Genomic DNA, 24,001 nt, shown 5'->3' on the forward strand with positions numbered 1-24,001 from the left:
AACCTGACTCGATTAGGGAGTCGCACTGAGACGGACTCCCTACTAGAGTCAATTTAACATCCACGGGCTTCATTTATTCTTCTTTTTTCTATTCTTCTCTTCTCTCCTTTTCTAATAACCTATTTTTATTCCATAAAAAGTATAATTACTGCGAATGACAAGCACATCTTATCTATGGTAACTTTACGAATAATGTGTACAAGTCTTAAATTATTTAACTAAATTAGTATTTAAAACAAGCTACATAAATTATACTTCATTTCCCTTTATTTGCAAAACGATCATTATTATAAAACAATAACTTACATTTAGATCTAAACACGGCTGATTAATCAATCTATTATTAACAACATATCTCCACAAAATTAATAATTAATATAAAACCACTTTTAATTCAGTTTAAAAAGCAACTGCAGTAAACCCTTGTCAGGTTTTAGAGAGGTCGGTGTAACAATTTTGCGTCAAATGAGTTCCTAACGCGGTTACTTCGCAATCTTGTGGAAATTGAAGCTTAATAGCCTATCGATGGACAACGACTGGCAAAAATTGTTTACCAGCCACTTATAGTTTAATATCTTATATAATTAATGGTGTAAGTTGGTTAATTTTATAAAGTAGAGCAGAAAGATTTGAAAGATATTAGATACAGGGTAAATTTTTTATGTCAAAGTTATTTTGAGGAAAAAATATACAAGCTTACACCATTAAAAACAAAGGAAATGATAGCACATTTATCTAGTTACCGTTATAGTAGACAAAAAACCAAGCAGCTTTTTTCAATAAACAGGTAAAATGTTTCACAATTGCAGTTTTTAAACAACACTTTAACATAAGTAAACGTCGCTACAATTTAATAATACTATTTATACTATTTATCACGTATATGTATTTACAAGTATACCACTATTTATTAAACTAAACTGTGAATCCAAAAGCCATTTGTTATTTCCATATCAATGTTTACGGAGCGCGTAAGGGCGCGTTACATCAAATGCTCGGCTCATGGTGGAAAATTGCTATGGGCGGGGAAAATTACGTGTCAACACGGTACGGACAGCAAATATCGTGTTTTTGATAAGAGAAACAAATAAACTTGGGTTGTATTCTGAGTGAATTGAGTGAAATATGTTATTCATCGTCACTATATTATATGTATAGGTGTACAAAAATCTTATTAATAAAATACTTTTGTATTAACAACAAAAGTAATGTTCTTTTATAAGGAAATAAATGCTTAAAATCTCTGTATTTGTTCATTGCTTGTATAAAGAGAGTTTAAAGAATATGGCAATTCATATCCGCGAATGTATAAAACGATATTACTTCAGAATTGTACGTTTCAATATCTCACAATCAGTAAAAACGAGAACGAATCATTAAAATGTTCACTTTGCTACTCTAAATGTTAACAACAAAAAACAAACATTAAAAAATAAAAGCCTATAATTTGCTAACGGTACGTGCAACGAAGCGCTGTAATAGGTACATTCTTGCACACCAAGTATGCTGGGTGATTTTTCTGCGAACCGTGGTATTGATTTTCACTTTATTTGCTTCGACTGGATTGTAATAAATGTATCGAACATAATATTGAACTGAGTTTATGTTTGGATATATGAGATTTTTTATCGCTTCTGCTACGTTTTATTAATGGTTCAGGGTATAGTTGATCTTTTTACTCTATCTTGGGTAGATATTTGTTTTTATTTTGATGTAATGGTAGTTTCTTTAGCTATTAAATACTTTTACATTACATTACATTTGATATAGGATAAGATCATTTATGGATATATTATACACATATAAATTGGCGATGTTAAATCCAAATAATAAATACAAAGTACATTTTGCTGATATAAATAGTTTAGAGTTTGTATGGAATGGATTGATAATTTCGTTTAAAATATTATTTTATACTATAAGGTTATTATATTATATGTGCTACCATTTCATTTAAGTGTAACGCATCCTTACCATTTTAAAGCTGCTTTTTGTAAACGTATTACCTAATTGATTATTTTACCGACTATTATATGTATTACTAATAAATAATTTACAGTATAGCTGGCAACCCTGCTGACTCATAAAGGCAGTAGGCACATAGATAATTGAATAGACGGATAGACAGTAGACACGCCACTTGTAACTTTAACGAGTGATCGATCACGAACATGGGAATTGATATATAGTTTAAATTTCACTGATATAGGTCAAGTCAATTAGTAGATGAGTATATAATAAGCTATGATTATACACATTTCATAAGTCTTGCTGTTGCTGTTATAATCTTTATAATAACTTAATAAAAATATGTTTAAGTAAGAATAGTTTGGAAGAGGTTATCGCGAAACGGTATATGTCATTAAAACTAAAAGTTAAGTATAAAGTTAAATCATTACGCTTCATATTATGTAGATAATAAAATATTGAAAACAACACAACAGAGTAAAGACGATATATTGATACAATTTTTGTACCTATCTGTGTATTTATAGTTGTCAGTCCAAAAACATGAGCAATAAAAAGAAAAACTTTATCCCAAAAAGCATGTTATATATTAGTTCCACGTACGTATAAATTGTGTTTTCCCAGTTCTTCAGCATCAGTTGTTAAAAGAAAATAGTGAGTTGTCAACAGTTTTCCATGAGTGTTTGCGCGCCTTAATAGTGTTTGGCGTTCCGTCTGAAATGCCCTTACGCGCACAAATAAATACTTCAAATGTACTGTGTTGCTAGTTAAGTTTTTGTCAAATTAACGTGTAGTAAACAAATGTATTAATTATTTATCTGTGAAAACCGTTCTGTTATGTTATTATGGAGAAAAATATAATTGTAGAATCAGAAATCCCATTGATTTTTACACAGTATATCTACTTTTACGCTTACACTTTCGCACTCTTAAAGAAAAAGTTGATATAAATGCAGAATTGCATTGCATTTAAGCCCAATCCAACTTTCATCTCAAGAAAACGATCAAAAACAAAAAATCAATTGTTATATTCACAAATAAATCGCTCGAAGTCGCGCCACTAAGGAGTTCCGAAGTTATAATTGCGAGGCGTGGCCTCACTGCCGGCGACTATAATTACTGCACAAAATTATTCCTTCATTACTGTCTTCATAATTAGCGGAAATATTTATAGTCACGCTCTTGTTTCTTTTGTTATTTGTTATTGAGAGAGCTTTTGACACAGACATTGTTTGAGATTGAACGAATGTTATATTTTGCGACGTTTTTTTCGCCTCCTATTTTGAACGTAGCAGCAAAACCGCTGGGAATGAAAGGTTTTTACAAAGGCTCAATATCAAAGCGATGTTCAATCGTTTATTCATTTAACTCGACTTTTTTGAGCTTTTCAAACGTAACTTTATACAATTTTATACTATCCCTATAGAAAATATTCTTACATAATCCTATAGAAAATATTCTTACATAATAGTTATCGATTTGTATGTTTATATTTTTATCGTATTCGGATATATATTAGATCGGAAATTTTTACGTCTATTTGAACATGATACTAACATATCATTTTCATATCTCTCTTTGTTTTAGATAATATAAAGGTCTGTACCAACTATTTAACAAAGAGCTTTTTAGGCGGTAAAACACTACACGTTAAAAAATATAAAATAAACGAATGATTCATCCATTGATTCGGAATTACCACTAGAGAAATTAGGTCATACTATAACTACTTGAAAAAGGCGAGGGTTGAAAATGGGCGATATCAGTTTGGGATTAACTCCGCTCGTCCATTTGCTAGCAAGGCCAGCATAATCACGATAACCAGCCAATAAAATATAATGGTAAAAGGAACTAATCATTAGGCCCCTACGATATTGGCACCATAAGTTGGACCATAAATTATATTCAATGACACTTCGGTCGGATCGTGTAATTTCTTATGTGAGTGTTAGTCAAGTTTTTCTTCATGTTATGAAATTTATACGCAATAGGGTGGTAATGTGTAGGTGTGAAATATCGTTTAAGTGTTACGTGTTTTAGTTTAGTTTTTATTAAAAACTTTCATTGTTTTGTTAAGGGCCGATTTTTCAATGCTTGGATAAAACTTATCCGTCCAATAAAGTATTACACGATAATATTAAAATGTCACGTAAACTGTCAAATACGGGCAATTAGAGTACGTTTTTAAAATGGTAGTTTTATACATTATTCGACGAATAAGTTTTAACCAAGGATTGAAAAATCAGCCCTTAAGCTTTTTAAAAAGTAGTATGGAATTTTGAAGTTCGTTATCTTTCTGTTCTGAAAAGTAATTCAAATAATATATTGGGTTCATACATACACATAACAAATGCTATTTAATCCACTTTCTAAATGTTAATTAGCTTAACTTTAAAGGTGAATCTTCCTATACCTACATAGATTTTTTTAAAGTAATTAAACATACTTTAATGGTTATACATTATTTTACGTGTACCTACATTTATATTCCTATAGATGTGCAATAAAAGATTAAAGAACATTTATAAGAATGCGAAAACAAACTTGTACGGTAAAGTCCGATCATAACTCCACTAACAGGACTAATTGATGTTCCCAGGACATGACTTCTGATTAATTTGGGACTGCTTCATCCCACTAATATTATTGATTAGGAAGTTTCGATAGACTTTATGTTTGTGGCCCTTTCGCTAAATGCTAGAAAATTATTTCCGTAGAATTTAATGGACACCCTGTACAGTGAAATGAAAACGTAAAATAAACAATTTTGTACACTCTAGTTTTTTAAAATTAATTTACCATTCTTTGTGAATATGTTGCATTTACAGTTATAATAAATGTGAGTGGTTGTCGATCATATAAATCATAGGTATTATTAATTAACAGAGAAATGACTTAGGGGCGATTTTTCAATGCTTGGATAAAACTTATTCGTCGAATAATGTATAAAACTACCATTTTAAAAACGTATTCTAATTGCCCGTATTTGACAGTTTACGTGACATTTTAATATTATCATGTAATACTTTATTAGACGGATAAGTTTTATCCAAGCATTGCAAAATCGCCCCTTAGATGAATGTTTTTACAGCTTTCTGTCATACTTTATAAAACCAAGTGTTATATAATTAAATATTCTATGAATATTATGATAAAACGCTTATTCTTGGACCACGCACTTAACACTAAAGTGCGGTCCTTTGACGGAACGTCACAAATTTGATTACAGGCCGTTTGAGCCCGCGACGGGGGCTAATAGCCTCGCTTCGCTGTCAGTAAAGTTTTAAAAGCGTTAGTTTCATTGATGTCATAAGTTTTGGCATGTTAAGGGCCTGTACGACCTAGTGAACGGTTGTTATGTATGGAGGGTTTGGTACTGGTTAATTCGGGTTATATTGTTAATTGTAAAATTTTAGTCATTGTGTGTAATTTACGGTATTATTATTTTTGAGTGACCTTAATTATAGCGTCATAGACTTCTAACTACGGCACGTGTATAATTATGTACAAAGCAATTTAAATTCACAGGGTGCTTAACGTCTTTTGAACTTTTAAACCTATTGAAATTAAGAAATCCAAAAGCTGTAAAAGATTAAGGCATGTTCTAGATTCTAACTATTACTTAAAAGCCCACTTCCTTTACACCTAAAACTAGGACTGTTAAATTCTCACCGTAATTCCGCCATTTTGTAGTGAATTGCCTCTAAAATGGCGCCGGTCAAGAGCGGGAAAAAGAAATTACCTCAAAGTGCTTCTTTGTAGAATTCCTTTTGACGTAAATTTCAATTGCCAGAATTTATGTGTTACATGAGAACTATTTTGTGCTGTGGTTTTCATATACCTAGTTTTAAGTTTGGCATTGTTTTAGAACTTGATATAAACCGCGTCGGAATCTATGCCTATGACCCAGTTGTGGTTATAAAATGTTTAGAATTAAAGAAGTAAAAAAAAAATCCATCAATAAGCGTTTAATAAATCGTAGAAATGTTTTTCGTTGACAGAAGTAAATAATAATTTTGAAAAATACCAACTTATTTTGTGGTTGGAAATCAAACTGATGATTAATTATATACATAATATGAAATTGATATTGCTACAGATTCAAGTACCTATTTGGTACTTTAGTGAAATTCGATAAATCGATATAAGTAGTATATTTTTTTTCTTATAAAAGCAAAACATAGCAAGCTCATGAATTTAATAAAAGAGTTCGCAGAAGTTCTTTAATAACCGCGACATTCATCAATTCAAATCACAAACAAGTCAACACTTCGTTTCTGAGATTATAATTAAGCTCATAATTATGTACTCATTATATTCTGACAGCTGTCAGACTGAAAACTTATCGTTCGCGTCATGCTTTCTCTGTTGGTATTAAGGAAATTGTTGAGACAGAAATACTTTAAGAAACCCTTTAAAATTATGTAGCGTTCCATATTTATATACATTTTTAGGCCGTTACAATTTATTCACGTTTTTGAACAATTTTACATAATAATTCAAGCTTCTCTTTCTATTGCGTCATATGCTTAACTTTTCTTCTGAAAGTTGCGTGATTCTAAGAATTTGTAGCCATTGAATCGTAATTTAAATAATAAATTACGCATATTTTTATCTGTTTGTTCATTAGTTTTCAGAATTTGTTATAAAATCAGTATTCGTTGTTTATATTCTAAATGATTAGTATTAGTTATGTTGATTGTTTATTTTATGCGTAGTCAAAATATAATTAATTTTGCTACCGTTTGTTTACAAAATAGAGACAAAACATCACTCGTAGGCTGTTTAGTGTTACTCGATAAATTAATGTTTTAATAATAATAATCTAACTATTAAAATTAAACAAGAATTGTTGTCTAAGCATGTTTATTTAAATATATAAATTAGTGTTATCAAAACAAGAACATTTTAACAAGGTTTTAACCATTACATTGATTTCACAAGGTTTTCTTTTGTGGTGAAGATAAAATCCACATAGCAGAGGCGGCTCGTGACAAAATTTTATGGGTGTTCACTTGAAATAAAACACTGAAAATACATGGTGTAAAACAGTACATTTATCAAAAAAATTACTTATAAAGGAAATACATACGTCTTTCTTTTTGGTGTGCAAAAATATCTATAACTCAAAGCGACAAGACATTCGTAAATGTCTGTTGTTGCTTTCATCACAACCACACAACCACGGTGTTTTCACATAATATTGTTCGGATTTAAATACACGCGTACCTATATGTTTTCGTTTTTGTCGTACATTTTTGCGTAAGGTCAAGTTCAGGCCGTGGCAGTCCCTTAGCTTTCAATTCAAGCCGAATTTGTAACGTTTTAACACACTTTTTAATGAACGCCACATTATAATTGTTCATTTTCACACTCACAAGTAATACTGATAACTACATACTATTTCAACACGTATCTTATGATTTTAATTAGAAAATTCCCGAATTTGCATTCGCGCGCGTGCATTGAAGTTGACTCGAGAGTCGAGTGTTTGTTTATAATATATGGCAACCTCGCGCGCAATCGCTGTCCTGTGTACGGGCGCCAGGCGCGGCGGTAAAAACGAACCGGCAACGTTTGCGCGAGCGGCGCTCCGAATTTTGCTATTTTTCCATAGAAAATCTTCTGTTTCACGCGCGCAGGGCACTGGCAAACCCTCTCTTTCACTCCTATTGGATTTCGTATTAGGAAATGTACTAAATATTTTTTCATTGGAGCGCAATCGTGAGCGCTCCGCTTCGCGCGTTACTGTATAATACAGTATTATTCAGGTGTATGGAATGATGGATATATTCATTGGTATTGACAGTAGTTTTTTACGATTACGATTGATTTTAAATAGTAATAATTAATATTAAATAATGAAATTAAGGAGTGTGATTTTATTATAATTATTTATGGGAGTTCACTGCACCAGCGCTCCTTAGGGCGAGCCGCCTCTGCCACATAGTAGGTGTCTTTTTATAAAAACTTTGAACTTTTATAAGTTTATAAGCTATCCGAATCCTACTAAATAAATAACCCAAGTGATAGTTAATTTACGCACAACAATGGATCGTTTATCGAATGAAACGTCAAAATGATTTCGGCGAGGGTCCTCCGAACAAATTGTCCGCGGCTGAGAGCCGACGAGGATGCTTGACCTCTTTCCAACACTAATTGTCGCGTCATTGCCTTTGATATTCGCTCCAACATATCCCGAAAAACATTTCGGGATCGGAATTATTCATGTTTGCTTTTTTGATCTGTGGTCATAACTCTTGCTGACAGGAATGCATGTTAAATGTTTCTTTGCTGGTGTGACAGAATTTTATGTGATTTTATGGCTTTTTGGAGATTCTGCTCCTCGAAAGTGACAGTGAATATATTATATGATATATGATATTTTAAAAGCGCTTTTAAAGAAATGTAGTTAATTTTAGGAGCCACTTTGATAATAAATATTTATGTTTATAAAATTTTATTCAATATAAAAGACTAGCTTATCGCCCGCGGCTTCACCCGCTTTGTCTAAAACCTAATAAATTATATACTAAAACCTTCCTCTTGAATCACTCTATCTATTAAAAAAACCGCATCAAAATCCGTTGCGTAGTTTTAAAGATTTAAGCATACAAAGGGAAATAGGGACAGAGAAAGCGACTTTGTTTTATACTATGTAGTGATTACAATCACAAACTTGACTACATTCATACGAATTGAAATAGTTTGTATTTTTTCAATATTTCCGTAGTAGATTTTTGAATTTTCCTGTAATAATTAAACTGAAAATGTAATATGTATATACTAGGAGAGTAGAAGTGTGATAGAAGCTTAGTGCCTGCAGTCACGTTGTATGGTAAAGTGTCAGTTGCAGATTGGTAATTATAGACAGCTTCAAATGATCTCATGTGGAGAGGATTATATTTAGATAAGTAACTATGTATAGTAATAATAGTTCTATGGAGGATTAGAACTAATTTAAACTTTATTGCTTTTAAATTTTATCCCAATGAAAGTTTCTACAATGTTTTTAGTTTTATAGCATTAAAAGCGAGTAAATATTTGAATAATTTAAATTATTTAAATTATTTAGGAATATAATTTGTGTAGTTTGTAAGTAGTAATATAATATGTATTCGTTTTCCAGTGTTTAAAATGGAAAAGTTGATCTCTTTAGATTTCTTCATAACAACTTTTTATAAGCTTCTACAATTTCTATTTTTATATTATTCGATATGATACACATGGGTTATATAATGCACCTACCATATACCAAACAACCTTATTCTTCATTACTTCTTTACGCACCTTATCCCCTATCTCCTGCCGCTCGCGTTATGCTTCCTTCTCCTTGTGAACTAGTAAAGTGTACCCACCTTATCCCTTATCTCTTGCCGCATCTTCTCCCGCTCCTCCTCCATCTTGCGGTGCTTCTCCTTGCGCCGCTCCTCCGCCTCGCGGATGGCCTCCTGCCGCTCGCGTTCTGCTTCCTCTTCCTTCTCCTTGTCATCGCTGTCGTCGCCGTCACCGCCGACTGCGCCTGTAACAAGTTTGTTTGAGTTAAAAACGCAATAAGCGTATAATTTAAGGGTTAGGACATATTTGTATCTAAACCTTTGTTCGTCATATATTTTAAACTGTTGCATGAACAATTATTAATGTTCCTTAAAATTTTGTAGAGTCGCTATGTATAATGTTGAAGTCTTTTCTCCTAATTTAGAACAAGCATAAAAACCTTTTAAAATTCTGTAAGTTAAAAAATAAAAAGCTATCTAATAGCTTAGCTAAATATCAGATATATTATAAACCGTTTTAATAATTTATTTAACATACATTAAAGAACCTAAGTGTCACATAAAAAGCTTTCCCTAAGTGTAATTAGTAAGTTTAGTTCCACATGTATTTAAGTTATCTAGCCATCCTGGAAACTTAGGCAATAAGACACAACTTAGGGTTAACCTCGGCTCACTTAATTGTACTTTAGTAATTATGGTTACATAATTTATAGCCGTTTAATATTGTGTTCTATTCTTTACCAAAATAAACTTAAGTTATAGCCCATTTCATTGTAAATGGCTTTACAAGTATATCTATTTGGTTTCATAACTAAACAATATTTGTTTTCTACAAGGAGGTTAATTTTTTATGTTAAAATTATTATTAAAAGTGTTGTGCGTATCGTGCTCTACAGAAAGCTCAAATGCCAACTTCTGTTATTCTCTGCTAAAAAACCACAAGAACATTCCAATAACAAGAAATTATTACAAAATGTGCCTCACTCAACTCGAACGTATAATATATAGGTACGACGCATCTGGAAAATCTAGACAATTTCAGGCAACGTGACAAATGCCTAGATTGACGTGTAATAAGTTGGCTGCCATTTTGATTCGCGCGGAAAATCCGTTGAGGGAATGAGATTGAGCTTTTTACTGATTTGCCTAGTTATTGCTACAATTGTGTATTTTTGTGATTGATGTATGTTTAGATATTTATCTGATCATGATAGAATAAAGTTATCAATGCTAGAAACTAGATTTTAATGTATATTTATTACTTAATTTTATTATTAAATCCAACGTTTTATGATGCTAATGTAGTATGTAATTAGAATATTTATAATTATTGTATTATAACAGTCGTAATATATCATTTGAACTGGATACACGTATCATTTTATTCCTGCTAACACACTTCAATACGTTTTATGAATATAATCACTTATAAATAAGTTATTTTAGTACCTACCTGTATAATTGGAAGTTTAAATAGTAATAAGAATGAAAATGAATATCCAAATAATGTTTTTTTTTGCCTGTATCTTATGTAATATTTTTCCACAACACATAGTTACTTTGCCTGCCAGTTCTATTTATAATATTAGGCTTTCTTTGTTACTACGGATCTTTTGTTCACTTCAAAACCCATTTGGCCATATAACAAGATATAGAGACATGCAAAGGGGTGCCTACTGCCTAGTAATACAGGTCATTGCCCCCGGCTGTATACGGCGTGTTTATTCCACGTACTAGGAAACAGATTTTGAGCACGATGAACTTTAAGGTTTAATGTTGTGTAACGTTAATTGAACACTATACAATATTTACAAACAAAACATATTAAAATTTTATTTCATGTGTTCTAAAGAAACAAACATAAGTTTATCGAAACGGCGATATTTTATCAAGAGCCTAGGCTCTTAATTCAATGGCTGATTTAGCTGTTTAGATACACATAATACTAACATTTATTAAAAAATACATAAGTTATCCATCTAATATTCGACCGCGCTCTTCTCTCAAATTATCTCAAGTCTAAAAGCTTTGACATCACACTGACACTCACAGCCACAGAAGTAGGTATAAATTCGATTTCCGACTTCCCGGGACACCCCAGTCCTCAATTTCCCTTTAATTAAAAACCTGTTATTCATTAATATTCATTCATTCAGCAATTTGAATAGTAATCGCTTTTTTTTCAAACGCGCCACTAATGAAATATTTTTATACGAAAGCTACGGGAATATTGAATGTAATTCTAATATTTGTGTTTGTAAAAAATGTTTTTTTTTGTCCTTTGATGGCAGCATTATCATTTCGGTAAACGAAGCCGCATTTTTATACAATATTTATACATAAATCTGTGATAATTCAACCAAATTCGATTTACAAATAAAATAACTTATTTTTATGAAACATGCAAATAAATCTTAATGTAGTATTTGCTTAAATAAATTTTATAACTACCTATTCGATACATAATTTTCTATTTTCATTAATTACTTCACTTTTAAAACAAAAACGCAACGGATTTCGAACGTAATTTACTAAACAAAAGACCACTGAAACAACATTCATGTATTTATTTATGTACTGTATTATCTTTCAATACGAAATTATACACTGCAAAATTCATTTATACACTGCTACTGCTTGGCTATTGAAAATAATATTCCAACTCAACATCTATTTACAGGCAATATGGCTGAATTTAGTTTTAATTGAATCACCGCCGGCTCAGTTACATCGACTCACTTTTGACTTGATTCGATTCTAGACGCTGAAAATGAATAAGTAAAGCGCTACAGCCGATAATTGTTTCAAAGTGTCAAATGTCATCGCTTTCAATTGCGTCTGTGCGAAGTTTTTGAACGAATTTCGAACTGTCAAATTGGGTTCGTTAGAATGGAAGAAATGTTGTGATTTCTGTTTCACTTTTCAAAAGGATTTTCGATTTAAATATTTGGTAAAGAAGATGGTTTTCGTTTTAAATCATTTTTAAATATGATATTTTGCTGTTTTGTTTATAATTCTTTACTTTGTAAATCTTTAGCGATATCATGTTTAGTTGCAATCGTATTCTAGTACCAAAAAATTGCGAGTGTTTAATAATTCATACATGGCTCTATGCAATGATATTGAAATTATATAAACTACTCGGCTCTATGTCTACAGAAGAAAGGGAAAATCTAATTTTATATTATTATTAAACACATACGACGTTGAAATTTACTTATTACCTCATACCTACTTATAAATTCAAACTCAAACATTTATTAAATTAGTCTTCTTCGTGAAGCACTTTTGAAACGTCATATTTTAACATTTACCACCGATTCAGAAAGCAGTATTATACATATAGAAATTAGTATCTATGGAGAAGAACGGGCATGAAACTCCAAAGTTTCCATAGAAAATAAAATGCTATTCAAAAATCATAGCATTTAAAACACAAAATTATAACAATACATTTACCATAACCATCAAAGCATTTCTAGCATCTCAATAAAAACGATTAATAAACCAAAATTAAAAATACTTGATCGTTTAATGTCCCCTAAATGTCACCAGTGAATGCAATACAAGAATTTAAGAGAGAATTCCGATGATAGCTCGCATAGCTTCGAATATAATTGTCCCCTATCTCAGGTCACGTAGCGTATGGCAGAAATTCAATTTATCCGAGACCATTAGGAAAAAGGTACCGCAGCCGATTCAATTATGAGACGATAAAGGATCTCCCAGCTCATTTTATGTGTGATGCAGGGGGATTGTTCTTAGTTTATTTTAAATGCTCGTGTCTTGAAGATCAGCTTGAGGGAAAAAGATGAGACGTTTTATTGAACACTATCGTGTTGTTAAATAACAAAGATTGTTAAAATAGCTTTTTGTAGGTCTTTTCTTTCAGGTCTTTTAAATAAGCTTATTTAAACTACTAATTTAAAAGCTAATATTTTATAAATATATTTATATTGTTTAAACTGCGTTTTCCTATTTTCTTCAAGAGAACTTCTTAAAACGTGGTTTAAAAAAGTGGCCGCCATTTTAACACACTTCATTATTTTCGAAGACATTAAACGATAATTTATAAAGAGAAATTATGGTAATAACTGAAGCATAATAATCGAGTTGTTTACAAAAACGTCGAAATGTTTATAGATCGTAAACATGGATGGTGTTTGTCAGCAAACAACGTCGTAAAATTAATACCTACAATTCATTTCGAGGGACATATTGAGTTGTTTCCGAGAAAATATTATACACGCGTTTTGATCTGCTTCTTTGAAATTGAGTGAATCAATTTTGAGATCTCGATACTCACAAGGGTGGGAATCATCTAATAATCATATTTTGTATAAGCCGGAAAATGCGTATGGGGTTGGTTATGGTGGTACGAGTACATGCAAAAATATGGGTATAAATTGTCACACATTTGTGATGTTAGCACAAGTGTTTTTTTTTGTGAAAAAGGCTAGTCTCTAGTTCTCTACATAGGTTATTATTTAGGCTTGAGCATTAAATTTGATATTTTTATGTAAGGTTTCATGTACATGACTATGTGAAAACGTCGAATGTAGATAAAATAATACAATAATACGTGATAGTTTCATGAAAGATTACAAAAGATTCTACAAATCTACAGTGCATTTTTTTAATTTACCTTTTCCTGCGTTTTGTTTCTATTAGATAATTAAAAGCACACATGCCACAAACAAAATTCAATTAAAATTCTAAACTAGAACATTAAAACTAACTACGCAACATACTCAAGGTTTTTCCTGAACATAACTTAGTAATGAAGGTTTGAGTCTATAAATATAAAATGAAGTTTTCTAATTGCGTACGTAAAACTGGAAAGGCACCAATTAAAATATTGAAACGTTTTATAAACTTGTCAATAAATAATCGTGATAAGACTAGAGAAGTATGCTCCAATTTTAGGGTTGCCAAACTTATTAATCTTCTATTTAAACAACCCTTTGAAACACCATTTTAAAAGTTGTCAATTCAACTCTAAGCTTTAAATTTACAAATAAATTTTGATCTAATTTTTCTACCTTATAAGCTCTAGGGATAGATGAAATGTATGAGTAAATATCTACCTAATTAGTTAGTTGTATTATTATTAAAAATATCTAAGGATTTTCAAATGAACCAGTATACTTTGATTTTATTGTCATTTAAACTACCTATGTTGTAAACTTAAAATACCTACATTTCAAACATCAAAGTTCAAACTTTGTTTAATAGTTCAGTAATCTCTCACATATTTACCAAAATGTTATGCAAATGTATACTCGTTATGTTTGTACAATTCTCTTTATAGGTTAAGTGCACTTCCACATTTTCTGGCTTAAACACGAAAACACAAAGTCGGCCATGTTGTACTAAACACTCGCAAATGTCAGTATAATAATTAACAAACGAGTTTTAGCAGTATTATTAGCCAGTCTTTTTTAAAAAAAGCGTAAAAATAGAAGTTATAATTACTAAATGGCTTATTTTATGCGAATATTCCGTTCCGTATGTTTATACAAGTAATAGTTTTATTACTGTTATATCATAATGTACAAAAGAAAGTTATTATTAAACAAGTTTGTAATCATAATTCGTAGGTTCAAAACGTGAAATGAGTCCAGCTGTTATAAAGATGTAGAGCAAAATAACATGTAAAATTATTATCATTTTAATATTTGTAGAAGGTAAATACTTTTATTGCATTATCTTGCATAAATATGATAAATACTAATGTTGCAAGCTTTTAATCCAAAAAAATAACGTAAACGTCGTTCTTTTTACACTTACAATCTCTTTTACAAACATCACACTTCACACATTCTACGTCAATGTTTATGTTGCAAATTACAAACATAGTTGGCAACCCTACAGTACTAGGCTTAGTGAATATCGATCATAGTTGGCAACCCTACGGTGCTAGGCTTAGTGAGTATCGATCCTTCCCATAATAGACTAGAAGGTCTGCGGTGACATATCTGTATACATAATGTACACTTTTAGCACGTTGCTTCGTATTTTCCATATCTTGTCTTGACTATGAAATATTTTTGGGTGAGGAATAATTTAAGAAAGTTAGGCTGCCTTATAAAACAACGTAATATTGTTGAATTTAGGAATACTTTTTGAGAAGACTGAAGAAAAATATTTTAAGAACGGTAGTTGTTGCTCAAGTTTTGCTACACATACAAATATTTGCAATAAATATTTTTTATATTGTCAAATATCAAGAAGAAACATCTTATAATTATATTACCGATATCTTGCAAGTTAATAAGTATAAACCTTGTTATTAATTATATTTTGAAAGTTCCCTCAATAACATTTCACCTTTAAAATAAAACAGAACAATATAATGTTGTAGTTTGTAGCGTTCTGTAAACTCATAGTTTCTATTTAATAAATTACTATTCTCCGTTATTGTGATATCACAAACACTTCGTGGATTTAATTAAATTGCTTCTCATACAAAAGTTTTGTTCTTGTAATTATTATTAACTACCACTAAATAATAGAATTTAATTAGAATTTGTTAGGAATTCTCGTAGTTTATATTTTCCATCTAACGAGCTTTTATTACTTCACTATTAATTAATAAATATGTATTTGTATAATATAAGTGAATAACTATGAATATCATAAGTTTTATTGAAATGTGTTGTTTATCTTATAATTGTCTATATTTTTAAGGGCCGATTTTTCAATCCATGGTTAAAACTTATCCGCCTAATAAAGTATTACACGATAATATTAAAATGTCACCCGTAAATTGCCAAAGACGGGCAAATAATATATTTTTGAAATGGTAGTTTAATACGTTATTCAACGAATAAGGTGTTAACCAAGGATTGAAAAATCAGCCCTAAGAGATAATTACTTTATCTTTATATATAAAAATGAATCGCAAAATGTGTTGGTAAGCGCATAACTCGAGAACGGCTGAACCGATTTCGATAATTCTTTTTTTATTATATTCCTTGAAGTACGAGGATGGTTTTTATGTAGAGAAAACGTAAATATGTACCACGGGCGAAGCCGGGGCGGACCGCTAGTACTTAATATAATTACTATATCATACTTTGTTTTTAGAAAAAAGAACGGATTATTTTGTTGGACTACGATATTTTGAATTACATTTAGTTTAAGTACAGTGAAATGTGCTCATTGGTTTAGAAAATAGGCCACAGCATTTAAAAAGTTCAGTGTATATTTCCATAACGTTTGTTACATCGACCTTTACAGAGCCGTTTTCACCGCTGGTTGATTCTAACATTGTCCAACACAAAAGCTCGAAGCAAAATGAACCATTATAGAAATCCTGTCATTAAGTTAATTTAAACTTCGGTTTAATCGTTATTGTCAATCATCAATACGACCTAATTCTGAGTAGAATTAAGTGCCGTAATCCACAGTTTTAAGACAAAGAAAGTAGAACAATTGCTCTTCTTAACAAGCCGATTACTTGAACCAAAGTTTAAAGTTTCGGAGCGAGGAAGCAATTACGGAGTTTATTTAGCTGAAATATATTGGAGGGATTTTAACCCCTGAACGGCTGTACGTAATTATCTTAAATTTTAAAAAGATTAAAAAGTGAGTATTATAGCGCATGCTGTGGAAAATGTATATCCAAATTCTTAGCTTTTCCAAATCCCAAACATATTTAAATATTAACGATAGACGCTTTTATCAAGGAGAATGTCAACAGTAAAGCTTCGCTTAACAAGTATCGAATGGTTCACCTATTCATTTGAGAACTATGACGAGAAGTCGCATCTAATACGAAACGACAAATTCATCGTTAATTGAGTCTTCGTTATTGAAAAACTATTGAATCATCTTCGCTGATACCTGGGTAACAACTGGATTATAATTTGGACTAAAATGAAGGCTTTTTATGTAAGCATTATGCGAGCAAAACCATGTACGAAAGTAGTTTTACAATACAGAGTCGGAGCATTTTTGATTAACTAATCTTACTACCTTTATAAAACGCATTAATCTACATTATTCTTAATTAAACCCTTGTAATTGAGTCAGGAAGGAAATCTCAAAGGAATTAGATTATTAATTAACTACTGTCGAGGAATCTGCAATGCTGGGGAATTAAATATCGACGGAATATCAATTATTTCTTACTAGAGGTCCGCCCCGGCTTCGCCCGTGGTACATACTACATATTTCGCAATAAAAGGTAGCCTATGTCCTTTCACGGGTATCAAAATATCTCCATACCAAATTTCATGCAAATTGGTTCAGCAGTTTAGGCGTGATTGAGTAACAGACAGACAGACAGACAGAGTTACTTTCGCATTTATAATATTAGTATGGATTGGTAGAGACTTTTTATTCTGACGGTTAATGTGATTTTAAATTCTTTGATAAATGTATTTTTATCATGTGGAAATATATTTTCAAATTGTAAGTATAATGTAAGTTTGATTTTACTACTGTTTTATAGTTTTTAAAATTATTAATTGGATCTCAACTTTTGAATGTCTTATTTCGTAAATATGATATACGAGTTTAACAGCATAATCTATATCTTTATCTTATATATATAAAAATGAATCGCAACATGTGTTGGTAAGCGCATAACTCGAGAACAGCTGAACCGATTTCGATAATTCTTTTTTTATTATATTCCTTGAAGTACGAGGATGGTTCTTATGTAGAGAAAACGTAAATATGTACCATGGGTGAAGCCGGGGCGGACCACTAGTTGCTTATAAGGAAATAATAACTGGTGAATAAAAACGGAGACAAAGCCGCGGGCACTTGCTAGTGTTAAAATAGATTTTTAGTTCTTTCTAGGTTCCCGAGACACCGTGAAAGTAAAAGTTCCAAGTCTTTTAATAAGTTAGAGCCGATAGTGCACTTGGAAGTTTGACAAAGTAAAAGAAAAGAGTAACTATTTGTTCTTCATTAATTGTTCTTTTAACAAGAGTTTGTTCACGCTTCCCTCTGGGAAGTCACTGTACTCTTTCAAAAGGAGTAAGTGGTGGAATATTAAAAATAGTTTTTATTTTTAATAAAGAAGTTAATTCAAATTTTAATAAATTGCACACAACAATATAATTTTTATGGTTTAGAAAACAGAGTAGGGTAATTATAATTATCACAATGTTTGGTTATTTCCAAAACATATTAGTGTGATATTGTATTATGAAAATTTAGACGGACCTATTTATCGTTAAAAAAATAAAAACTATATCGGTTATTGGTTCGATTTTATTCATTCAATGTTAAATAATGTTGAGTTCTATTTTAGTGTGAATCAGAAGTACATAATATCTATAGAATATAGACAACTAGAGGTCCGCCCCGGCTTCGCCCGTGGTACATATTTCGCAATAAAAGGTAGCCTATGTCCTTTCTCGGGTATCAAAATATCTCCATACCAAATTTCATGCAAATTGGTTCAGTAGTTTAGGCGTGATTGAGTAACAGACAGACAGACAGAGTTACTTTCGCATTTATAATATTAGTATGGATGTTCCTAATTTACTTCAATGTTATTTCTACAATCTCATTATAAATAAACAACACATTTGCATTTTTGTGGATGCTTTTGGGTCAAGTCACGCCTTCGCTCATTCGTCAACTGTAAACTAATGTTATTTCGTAAGAAATTACCAAAAACTGAGTAATAGTTGTTGACCGCAGTTTCGCTTGCGTGGTCGAAATAAATTTTCATGAGGTGAAATTCTATCCCTATGGATAGAATTAATTAAAATCCTCTCTACAGTGGCCACCTACATGTTAAATTTCATCTCGATCGGTCTAGTAGTTTGAGCTGAGCGTTGATAGATCATTCAGTCAACCTTTCTGTTTTATATATTAAAAATAACTAAATATTACCTTACTATTAATTAAAACAATTTTTCGCCTTTCAGTAAAACCAACGTTACGTCCAACTAGATTTCGAACGAAAAACAAAGGCTTTATTCACAGTGACCGAAATGTTTACTCATATCAATGTAACATATGGCCCGCGTATATCACCGGCCGCTCGGAACACAATAATTTACCGCTCTCGTTGATAACATCACGTATTGCGGTGGGACGGATTTGAGCGGTCAGAGGCCCTGATTTTGGGGCCTTAGTGATAATTATTATTAGTACAATGTATAGTTGCTTTATCGCATCGTATTCTTTTTAAAAATTTCACAAATAATGGGACAAGAGCGTGTGTAAATGATAAAATTAATGTTATTTTATTATTTATGTTCAGAATTCATACTAAAACCGATAAAATTTCATATAGGTTTCCAATAAGAATCGATTCATTTCCTTTATTATTCAGACTGCACAAAGGAATATAATCTCATTTCAACTATGCTTAATTTATAAACTACAGTTATAAAGTTATAACAATTGTAGTTATAACATACGTGACTTCATTTAGCCAATTGCATTAGAATCCAAATAAACGATTAACCAGTGGATTAAATTCCTATGGAGCGTGTTCAAGTCATAAATAATAACTATTTCAAAGGCCATTACTTTATATTGCAGACTATAATTACTGGGCTTTCCATTATACGCTGAATAGCTTTAGCCAATGCGTTTTATTACAACCTATTTTGTTAGAAATTTGAAAGATTCTTTGTTGGTTTTTCGCAAAAACTATCGTATTGATTTAATAGATATTTGGCATGCGAATAGATAGTCTTATTAGCATATAGCCTACTTTTTACGACGGCATGCGAACGAGACACGCGCTGAAGATAGTTGTTACGAGATGGATAAAATGGATCACTAAAATAATTTAATTATAGTTATAATAATTGGTCTACGGTTTAATGTTGAGTCGTATGCACTTCTTAATTAACTTTTCTGTATATTTTATTACATAATAATACCGATTTTAAAGTAAATCTTTATTAAACTATTAAATAAATGGTACTTCTCAAGTACTTTTTTCTCCTTAGCACTATACAATGCGAAGTTTTGACGTTTATACCAAACCCAAATATCAATTATTCGTATATCCAATTTTGATTTTGAAGTCATTAAATAGTAATAGAGTAACACAAATTCAGAGTAGTCTATCTACAATTTAGAGTCTCGAACCTGTTTGTGTTCCTTTCTACACATATTTTTTATTCCACTTTACTACAACTCATCATCATCATCATCATCATCATTGGCCATTTGCGTCTATTTCAGACGATTATCGTAGTCAGTAAGGAGTCTATCTATTACACTTCTTATGATGGCTATGTAGCCCAATACGCGATGCACAGGTGCGCCCACATTTGGGACACCTGTGTTCTCCAGGGAGTTGAGCGGAGACGGGTAGTTGTGTTTGGGCGTGTCGTTTTTGTCTTCTATCAGCCAGTTTAGAAAACCAAGTCTGATCGTGGTTTCTGCAACCTTCCCGTAATTGTGAGCGCCATCTCTCACGGTTGCTCGCGTACTCTTGCCATTTGGATACGTCTACGTTGAATGACTGCATATCTCGCTTTGCGCAGTCTTTAAAACGTAACTACAACTCAGGGCCCCAATAAATGATAAATACGTCCCACAGAGGTGAGCGTAAAATTATTCAGCTTATAAATAAAATGTACACTTGAGCGGTAGCGTGCTTGCTTTTCGTTTATTTTCAAAGCCCATTTTTTGTTGTTGTTGTAAATTGTTTAAATCTGTTGTGACCCGACACTGGACACTGTTTAATGTTTTTGGTACAGTTTTTAAACCTTTTTGTAATTTTTATTTAGATTTGGAGTTTGGTGGAAAATTTGCTGTCGAAGTTCTTTTCATGTATGCTACGTGATCATTTACTTTTTTGTTACGAAGTATTTTATTATATTTTGTAGCGTCAAGTGATTATGAAGACATTCGAGTTATTTTATTAATTTAATGACATAGTGATCTTAATACTATTATAAAGGCGAAAGTTTGTAAGTATGGATGTATGGATGTTTGTTACTCTTTCACGTAAAAACTACTGAACCGATTACAATGAAATTTATCACACATATAGAAGGTAACTTGGATTAACACATAGGATAGGTTTTATCCCGGAAATCCCACGGGAACGTGAACTATGCGGGTTTTCCTTTGAAAACGTGGGCGAAGCCGCGGGCGGAAATCTAGTATTATATAATACTAGCGACCCGCCCCGGCTTCGCACGGGTGCAATGCTGATACTAAATACACTACAGAAAAACTTTTAACGTTGTATATAAAAACATAGCGGCCCGGCCGGCCGGTACCGCCGCAAACGGTACGCCCCGCAATTTTTAAATCTGTAATATCTTCAAAAATATTCACTTAAATCATACGGTGTAAAGGGCCATATAGATCTATATTAAATGAACAATGTATTCAAGGTATTTAATTGGTTAAGGATTAATGCTGTATTGGTTAAAATCGCTTCGAAAATTAGCCATTATTTGTCGTAAAAAGTAAATGACAAAAAAAGTTATTGTGGGTTATCCATAAGAGATAGACATATGCCATCGCGGACTTTTCTGTAGACCTTTTTAATGTGTACAATACTTAGTACATTATTTTGATAAAACTCGTAGGGTTCAGCCTGCGTTTGCAATGTAAGCGGATAAAATGTAATTATTTACGACATCACATTAGAAACCTCAAAAATAACAGTACTTCTCCACTATTTAATGGATGTTATTATACATATAAACCTTCCTCTTGAATCACTCTATCTATTAAAAAAAACCGCATCAAAATCCGTTGCGTAGTTTCAAAGATTTAAGCGTACAAAGGGACATAGGGACATAGGGACATAGGGAAATAGGGACAGAGAATGCGACTTTGTTTTATACTATTGTAGTGATGAAGTAGCAAACCGACAAAAATACTAACCTACTAATATATTATATGAACATAGCCCGCATTCACCTTCTATGTATTCGATACTAAACTCCATACATAGTAAATAAGAAGTAGAAGCTTGTTAAATTGCAAGTAACACAAATAAAGGACCGCTGGCCGAGCTCAGTTGCAGTAAAAGTTTTAATTAAGTAAAAACCAGCATGTGACGGCCAGTGATATATGAAACTAAATGACATGCGGTATATGAAATTTGTATCTTATTTTGTATATTACAACTATTTCGTTTGAGAATAAAAGATAAAAAATATGGATAAAATGACTTATATTGAGATTGTTAAGGGGAAAGAATTTTCAAAATCGGGTAAGTTGTTTCAGATATAACAAATTAACTGCTTCACTTTTAACTTATGTCTGTACATATTATTACTACTTTTACAATTTATTTGATTGATTTGAACACTCTGCAATCTATAATTTTCGATTATAAATAAAAATGCGCAATTTCCTATAAAATTACTGATTTCATTTTATACACACATGTTTTCTAAAGTAAAGTCTAGACGAATTTTTCCTATCCCCAAGGCTACAATAGTTGACAAAAGGTAAACAGCCTCTATAAGAACATAATCTGATATCTGCAGGAGCTTTTCAATAAGCCCAAAGATTTGTTTATTTCCTGCTCATCCTGTTAGGAGCTTTGCAAAGCTTTGCGAACGTTGACGTGAAGGTGTTTTGTAAATATTTTCATATGAAAGGATCGTTCCTTATATTATGAAAATGTGTTTCGGTCAGCTGGGTTTTGTGTGAAAAACTTTTGTATTCCGTTTTTAGATTTCAATACTGTCTGCAATTTATGTTTGTTTTGACGGTTGGCTCTGTTGTTGACCGATTTGGAAAAATGTGTTTCATTTGATATAGCTTTGCTGGTTCCGGTTTCACAGAAAAATATAGATTTCAATGTTTTTGCTGAAATATTCACTTGTTTCATGTTGGTTAGAAATCTGTGATGTTATTTTAGTTGAGCCACTGCTATTTTTTTATTAAAATAATATTATGTAGACGGACTAAGTCAATAATTATTAATCTAAAAACACTTAATTAAGTACACCAAAATAACAACGCAAAACTCAGAGGTCCATAATGTGGTACTAAAGAAAACAATATCAACTTATAAAAATGGGGAGAAAAAACTTTCTCCATGAAAACAATACCATTAGATTTATTAGCTAGTTATAATCACATGCTATTATTAGAGTCACGTTGTTGGCGTAAATAAGCCGGTCACATTTTATTGTATCCGGAGTTTTCAATCAATATTTGGGTCACGAATCTGTTAAATCCATTTGTACTGAAAACGGAAGGTTTTCGGTTCAATTTTAAATTTCACGTTCAATGTAATGTATTGTGGGAGTTTACGGTCATTTGTTCTCAATGGTAGATTAAAGGTGTGTTTTTGCAATTACTTGTATTTTGTATTGCAACTTGCTTTGTATTGATATAATAATTTGAAAGTTTGTTTGTATAGATATTTGATTGTATTTCACACAAAAGTACTGAACGAATTTTGTTAAATTTTGTATTATATTAGGAATAGTATGGAAAACTGGGCGATAAATATCGATTATTGTAATCACAGAAATAAGTTTGATATCCTGTTGTTTCCGTGTAACGCATAAACTAAATCAATAAGGCGTGGCACTGGTTTTAAAATTATATTCGCTTTTTGATTGGCTTCATTTTTTTATCTGACAATGTTAACAACCAAATTTTACGCTACGCTTATATAAAAACTAGCTGTGCTCCGCGGTTTCACCCGCATTGCTCCGCTCCTGTTGGTCTTAGCGTGATGATATATAGCCTATAGCCTTCCTCGATACATGGGCTATCTAACACCGAAAGAATTTTTCAAATCGAACCAGTAGTTCCTGAGATTACCGCGTTTAAACAAACAA

General features: G+C 31.6%; 1 protein-coding gene across 1 annotated transcript in view; it reads right to left on the minus strand.

Moving 5' to 3' along the window:
• The window catches only part of cpx (synaptic transmission protein complexin), a 176,343-nt gene that overhangs the window by 8,152 nt on the left and 144,190 nt on the right, over positions 1-24,001 (minus strand). The window contains exon 4 of the mRNA XM_089709919.1: positions 9,327-9,490. Within this exon, the coding sequence (XP_089566045.1) occupies positions 9,327-9,490 (164 nt within the window). The remainder of the gene's footprint in view (positions 1-9,326; positions 9,491-24,001) is intronic.

This window comes from Colias philodice, chromosome 23, assembly GCF_061535455.1.
Source record: "Colias philodice isolate Cphi_HAF_F1 chromosome 23, ilColPhil1 Martin Lab GWU primary, whole genome shotgun sequence".
Classification (NCBI taxonomy): Eukaryota; Metazoa; Arthropoda; class Insecta; order Lepidoptera; family Pieridae; genus Colias; species Colias philodice.